The sequence below is a fragment of the Coenobita brevimanus genome, chromosome 51 (genome assembly GCF_032717465.1).
Source record: "Coenobita brevimanus isolate Jiangsu-jjx chromosome 51, ASM3271746v2, whole genome shotgun sequence".
In the NCBI taxonomy this organism is placed as follows: Eukaryota; Metazoa; Arthropoda; class Malacostraca; order Decapoda; family Coenobitidae; genus Coenobita; species Coenobita brevimanus.
This window is the reverse complement of record NC_137004.1, coordinates 36440168-36447348: the sequence shown is the minus strand read 5'-3', so window position 1 is coordinate 36447348 and position 7181 is coordinate 36440168. Positions and strand designations below refer to the sequence as shown.

The 7181-nt window shown below is 40.3% G+C and overlaps 1 protein-coding gene across 1 annotated transcript; it reads left to right on the top strand.

Annotated features, from left to right (window-relative positions):
- The first annotated feature begins 2151 nt into the window (after nucleotides 1-2151).
- On the top strand, nucleotides 2152-5379 carry LOC145400110 (uncharacterized). Its single transcript, XM_080272620.1, has 3 exons — nucleotides 2152-2258; nucleotides 3471-3550; nucleotides 4247-5379. The coding sequence occupies exons 1-3, from the start codon at nucleotides 2245-2247 to the stop codon at nucleotides 4579-4581; spliced, it is 429 nt and encodes a 142-aa protein (XP_080128746.1). The 5' UTR covers nucleotides 2152-2244; the 3' UTR covers nucleotides 4582-5379.
- The last annotated feature ends 1802 nt before the right edge of the window (nucleotides 5380-7181 follow it).

Below are 7181 nucleotides of genomic sequence, written 5' to 3'. Positions count from 1 at the left end.
CTCTTTCTTTCTCTCTCTCTCTCTCTCTCTCTCTCTCTCTCTCTCTCTCTCTCTCTCTCTCTCTCATGCAGGAGGAAGGGAGAAGAAAAGAGTAGAAGCTAAAGTGTGGGGCAGGAGGGAGAAAGAAGGCTGGAAGGAAGAGAGGGAGGGAGGGAAGGGGAGAGGAAAGGAAGAAGTCGGAAAGAGGGAGAAGGTAGGAAAATTAGGAAAAAAGCAGAAAGAAAAGGAAGAAGGAATGAAAGAAGGAGGAAGGAAGGAAAGAAGAAGGAAGGAAAAGGAAGAAGGAAGGGAAGAAGGAAGAAAGGAGAGGAGGGGAAAGGATTGGAAGGAGGGACAATTGAAAGATAGGTGGGAGAGAAATGTGAACAGAAGGGCGGAGGAGGGAAAGAGAGGGTGAGGAAAAGCAAAGGTTAGGAAGGAAGGAGGGAGAAAGGAAAGGAAAGGAAGGAAATTGAAGGAAGAAGGGAAAGTAATGGGGAGGGGTAGAAAACAATAGGAAGGAAAGAAGGAAGAGTATCCTGAAAAAATGCAAACAATGCAACACTTACATAATAGCTCTTGCTATACATTTTTTTTCCTGCTTCCGTCCGCACCAACGGTAGTATTACGCGCCGTTGTTTTGCTAGCTTAGATATCGTAACAGTTACACCTCTTCCTCAACGATTTACATTCCTCTATAACACTTTAATATCGTTTTGTACAGACTGTTTATATTTTTCTATCCTCCTATGTTATTATCCTATTGTTAGCGATTGATGCAGACTTTGTTCGTATTAAAATATATGCAGTAAATAACAATGAAGACGGTTGTAAGATATAATATATTAAAGAACTAACTAATGAAGAGATCTACGAAACCTACTGTCGCTGCAGGTAGAGCTCTACAAATGTGGTGTATTATATAACCATGTGTTGTGACGCAACACCCTAGTAACAGAACTTAAGCAGATGACAGTATTTGGGTTCACATTTCATCATGTTAACCTGTACTCATTGTCTAGTTGTTTATAGCAACAGTTGCAGCTGCCAGTGTAGATTTATGACTATTTTGGTTAATACTTCTATATATTTTCTGTCATGATTATTCATTCACATCCTTAGAATGCATGTACTTGTGTAACTTATCGTTCATTAACAATCCTAACAGCTTTCAGCTTATTTGAAGACCATGTATAATCTGACTGGAGAGTTAATTTGACTTTTAACAAGGAATTACTACTTCATAACAAAGGCCAGTTGAATATCACGACTTCACATCCAAGTTATGGGCAGAAGCGTTTCATCAGTAGCACAACCTCCCCCTCCCTCTCTCTCTCGCTCTCTCTCTTTGATTTTGGATGTGTTTCCGTTCATATCTCTTCTAAGTTTCGTTGTCCAATATCTTCATAGCTTCTCTTGTGCAGTAAGGGATTTTGTAACCAAGCCTTGTAACTGAGTAACTAGATATCTTTTTTTTAGGGTAGTTTTCTGACCTATGGTTTATACTGAAGTCTATGCAGACGCCCGAGCGGAGGCCTGTGAATGAAACCCACACTGTATTATATGGGTGTGGGCATGATACAGCTACGCTTGGAATATGCAGAGCATCTGACCAGTTTATTTTGCTTACTACATCTTGACATTCTTTTCTACGTTATTTGTATCATTTTGATATCGACACGGTTTCCATGTATAACATTCCAGACGATACTGATGGTAGTTATTGCAAAGCGCGAGGTGCTACGAAATCCCCTGTACCACCTAGAATTCGGCTCTAGGATACATGAGCTAAAATTATCTTCGCTAACATCGTAAACATTGAGGCAGACTATCACAATAGCCGGCAGAACGTTAGGGGGGATGGGCTTCCATACTCAGCGCCGGAACCTGCTGACGTCAGCAGCCGGTGGGGAATTCCTGGAAGGCCAAATGATTGCGTCATCATGAGCAATTTTCACATTCAATTACAATCCTTTACTAAGACTACAAGCAACCTAATGTCTTCCTACAAACACGTATTTATCGCAGGTATTAAATTTTTCTCCCCGAAAACCCCAGAAATATATTATAGTTCAGTTTACTGTTATCTCCATGGCAATGTTTGGCACCGCAGCTACCTGGGCGTACATAAACTCAGTCAAGGGCGGGCCGGCTCATTCTCAGTCTCACAGCAGAGCCGTGTTGGCTGTAGCTAGGGTTCAGTTACAGTCTAGGTTAGCTACGGGGCTGGGATTAGGGAAACCGACAAAATTAAGTCCCCCAAGTATGCATCACCCAAGGTAGGTTTTCTGGATTATGGAGAACTGTTGTCTGCAAGAAGTGAGAGGTTAACAGTGAAATGGCGAAAAATTGGAAAAGTAAAATTTTTCTGGCAGTACAGTGCCACTGAAGTTTAACAGCAGACGGTAAAAACCTACAAGTAATTGGCGACTTGACACATTTCAGCTAACTTACAAAATTACAAAAGCTTATTACATTTCTTTTCTTCAGAGGAAGACAGTAAGATATAAAGCATTTGGAATTCTGGGCATCCTTTATTTGGGACGATGATGTCTAGTTTGTTCTTGCCGCCTCCATAGGATTTTATGCAGCTTAGAGCTCGTATCGAACTGGCTAATGAAGGCTATATGTAACTTCTACGGTGAAAGCTTCTAAGCTAAATCGAATCACTAGAAGGTAGCAAGAACAAAATTAAATACGTGTCATCGGATCTGAAAAATTTGTGTGAAACTATTAATTGTGTGTGTTCAAAACAGTGTTCAAATTGAGACTGGTATACGTACTTCAGGTACTGAGCGCAATTGTGCACATTCATGTGGACATTATAGTGCAAACTGAACGTACATAAGTGAATATGCACACAAGACATCTAATTCTCGTGTGAACCCTGACGTGTGTTGATTTTAATTGTTCATGTGTAGATGTAAAATACTTATACATTTGACATCTGTGTGGATGTTTGTGTTCATTAGGTATTCGTCCATGATGATAGTAATTAGTTGCACATTCCACATTCTTGTATATATCTTATATGTAAATACAAAACCATCTGCACATTAAGATGCTCATGGCTGTGTTTACATTGAAAACGCTCACATACACATTTTTTCTTGGTACACATATTAAGGCTCATTCTTGTGTACATCTAAGCAGTTTATGCATTCAATATTTATACATGGGAAATGTGTACGTTAGTCATAAATTCATATATAAGGATGACATTTGATTATGTTAAGGATATGTGTACATGTTTAACATTTGTGTAATTTAAGATATACATGTTTAAGACCGTACACATTAAAAGACATGAACATATACAAAACGTGTACATGTTTGGCCTTTGTGTACTTTAAGTAGTATACATCTGAGAAACTACACATTCAAGACACTGTGTACACATTTACGATCAAACCATACAGCTTTACATAAACTTAACCATGTGTATCAAATCATAACCTTGTCTTAACCTGAAACTAATATGTCCATTGCAGAAGAATGTCCCCACCACCTCTAGGAGAACGGGATGGGCGACACCACCTTCAAATCCAGGACGGGACGGGAGTAGGCAAAGGTAAACAGAAAACAGAACATCTCAAGGGCGGGACGGGAAGTAAACAAAGTCTAACAGAGTCTCACCGGGGCGGAACGGAAGAGAAACAGGGAACGGATCATGTCAAGGGTGGAACGGGAGTAGGCAAAGGTAAATAGAGCTTTGGTTATCTAAAGGGCGAGATGGGATAGAAAGGGAAAGACGATGTGGATGGAAGAGATGGTCAGAAAAGGAGAGGGGAAAGAGACAGAAGAGAAAGAGGGGAAGAAGGGAAGCATCAAGGGAAAAGGAAGGATGACAAGAATTGTTAATGAAGAAAGAAATTGAGAAAAATAGATGGGAGGGAAGGAAGAAGGGGCTTGAAGGAAGAAACTGAAAAAGGAGGAAGAAAATGCAGATTAAAGAAGGAATATATCAAGGAACTGCGGTGAAGAATAGAAGTCATGGCAAAGCAGGAAAAGAGAATACTGTGAGAAATCAAAGGAATATGGGGCAAAGTAAAAGGGAAACTAATGCAAGCATAACTTTATGCTGTTATATATATATATATATATATATATATATATATATATATATATATATATATATATATATATATATATATGAATGCATTATTCTATTTTTCATTTAAATTTTCTAAAATATTCTTGCTTGGAGAGTATAATGAATGACTATTACTTAATCATTATATTTCTAATCTTCATTTCTTCTTTGCAGATGTGTTAGGTCAGTTAGGATGGCAGAAGAGCTCGTTTCCTCAAAATCGGCAAGAAAGGAGGAAGCACGACAACCTGCAAGCTAACAGTAGGAAATGTCGGAACAAGGCTACCACCTGCCAGAATCAACAATTGGCCAACACCAACCAAAATCAACAACAACAACATCTGATTCGCCGCCAATCTCCCGTCACCATTCTGAGAGCAAGCTGGACAACGCCATCCGATGATCTAGGCAAGAGATCATTACGGAGGGGCGTCGGGTGTGGTCTGCCGGACATCGAGACCAGAAGCAACCCGTTCTGCGTGGTGTCGACATTCCCGGTCCCGGTGTAGAGGCTCTGCAACCGTGACTCGCACTTACAGATCCAAGGTGCGACATTGGATAGTGGGTCAGCAGGGGGCGGACCCAACATCAGGACCAGATTGTGAAGCCCCGTACAGGACACTAAGATCAGGTCGAGCACTACAGGCCGCCGCGATTTGAGTCTGTGCTGCAGATATCCAAGGTGAGACATTGGATAAATGGGCCAATGGACGACGGACAAGTACTGCAAGACCCCGTGTGCAAGCGATGCCTCAAGGCTTTCCCGGCATAAACAAAGAGCAGAGCAGACGACCTCGCTGGTGCCTCTTTGAACGGCCATGATGTGACATTGGTCTGAGGTTCCAGGACAGAGGACGCCCTGTATCCGCCCAAAAATATAATGGGAGAGGCTTGGGCCACCGAAATATCGATCTATTGCACACATGCGGTCTAGGTATTTGGCCGATCGCACCTGACCACCTCCCAGATAGAGAAGGTACAACGTCTGGGTGTGAACATCCGCTTGTCTCAGATACTCCTCATTCAAGCTGAGAGAGGAAGACGGAGAAAAGTCTAGTCACCTGGCTGAAAAATAAAAATGTAAGCCAAACGCATAACATCCCTGAAGTGTTTATAAGGCGGGAAAAATTCAAAACCTCCGACCTCCAAACACTGTCACTACATATTTCATGATTGTCACTGAATATGTTATGGATGATTAATAGTTAAGTCATAAGAGGAGTACCGCAGTGCAGTACAGGCACTGATAAATTTATCTTGTTAGGAAAGTAGGGGCTTCAAGATATATTGTTTTTTTTAATAAAAAAGAAAATCCCTATGCCTTTACATATCCTCTATAAAAGCCAAATATTACAATAGGTATGCATCAAACGACAAGGTTTATGATGCGGATCATTCATTCCTAATAATTTTCCAATGTATATTTAACTCTTGTAATAATAAAGGAAGAAAAAGGGAGAACATGAAAACATACAAGGACCTATAGTTTGTCCATCTAAACTTGGCGGAAATGTTCCTCATTTTGCCGTTATTTTCCCATAGCTCAGTGAAAAGACAGTACTGTAGCTCTATATCTTTTCTGCAGCATTTTGTGACTACCATCGTAATCTAATGTTAATCCCATGTTAAAGGATGGCAGTGAAGACAATAAACATGGACAGACTACGGGTGGGTACAGGAGTGGGCCTTGGCGGGTTTTCATTTTCTCTCTCCCCTCTGTAGTCAGCTCGTTTTTACATGACGAAACATAGCTAGCCTACTACAACAACTTGAATACTATTTTGTTACTGCAGGTAATTCGTTGAGCCTTAGTTCTATGACTGGAATGAGTCTACTGTAATTCCATTTGTTTCCAACTGATGAAACCGGGCGACTCTAACAAGCTGAATACTAAGTATGACTGCAAGAAAATCGATGACCCTTAGGTATAGTGTGAATGAGTCTCCTTGGTTACTAGTCATATCGATCCTCTAGCCTGAGTACATATGGCTGCCAAATGAATTGAAAGGGGCTGGGAATCTTCACCTGGTCATAGCAAACGTGGTGTGGTAGCCATTGTCATCATCAAAGGATTAAGAATGGGCAGTCTTTGTTACATAAAGGTCGTGTCCTAAGTGGCATAGGAGGCTTTGTAGCACCTTCCCTTGAGAGATTAGTTGTATAATGCATTTTCACATTCTCCCGCATGTAATTTAGGCTACATCGCTTTAATATCAACATAGGATCCATCAATAACTTACGAATTCATAATAAGGTGGAATGTGTTGAATGTCAGTAAAGATGTGTTACAAAATCTCCAAAGCCACTTAGAATGCGGATCTGTCACGAATGCATGCCAAAATATTGCAGTTTTTTGCTCAAGTGCTACTGTAAACTGGAAAAACTGTCAAATCAGCTATATTGGTAGTAATGGATATGTGATGGAGTATGGGGCGTAGCACGACCGCTGGGCCTTACGGAAAGGGCGAAGCCAGTGTCCAGAGTTTGACAAAAGAGGGGGTGGGGGCAACACTTACAATATATTTTTCTTTTTGTCATTTGCTGTTGACAAAATCCTTTCAGTTCGGTAACGCATTTCTTTGATAAGTGGCGCTAGGAATCCATTATTCATTTAATTTATTCAGCTCTAGAGAGCGATCTAGTAGTGAAGGGGTTAATGAAGGCTATATCTTACCCGCCCAGCCTGAAAAGTTTCTCGCCGCAAAATATAATCGCGCAGTAGCAACAAGAGTTGAGTATATAGTATGTACCTAACTGAAAGGTTAACAGGAAGACAATTGTAAAAAAAGAAAAAAAAAAAGTAACCAGTTATCTCTGTACATTGGACACAAACAGCAAGAGTCAGATAAACAGACATTAACATATATGTAAACAGACACAAACAACAACATACTTCCTTTATTAAGGTAAAGTTTTATGTTTTGTATTGCAGTCTCTGGACTTTTTTACACAGATTATGAGAGTTTTTGAAATGTAGTGTTACATATTATAGCCCTCATTAACACCAATACTTGGACACCCTTAAGCTGAAAAAAAAAAAAAAAATTGCCTGGCAGTACTAAAAAAATGTAATAAACACATCATCTAGATGAAGGAGCTGAACATCAAG

Excerpts from the sequence above, each read along its gene's own strand:
- LOC145400110 (XM_080272620.1), top strand. Across the intron at positions 3,551-4,246 it reads CGGGACGGGAGTAGGCAAAG|ATGTGTTAGGTCAGTTAGGA; the intron begins GTAAACAGAAAA and ends TCTTCTTTGCAG.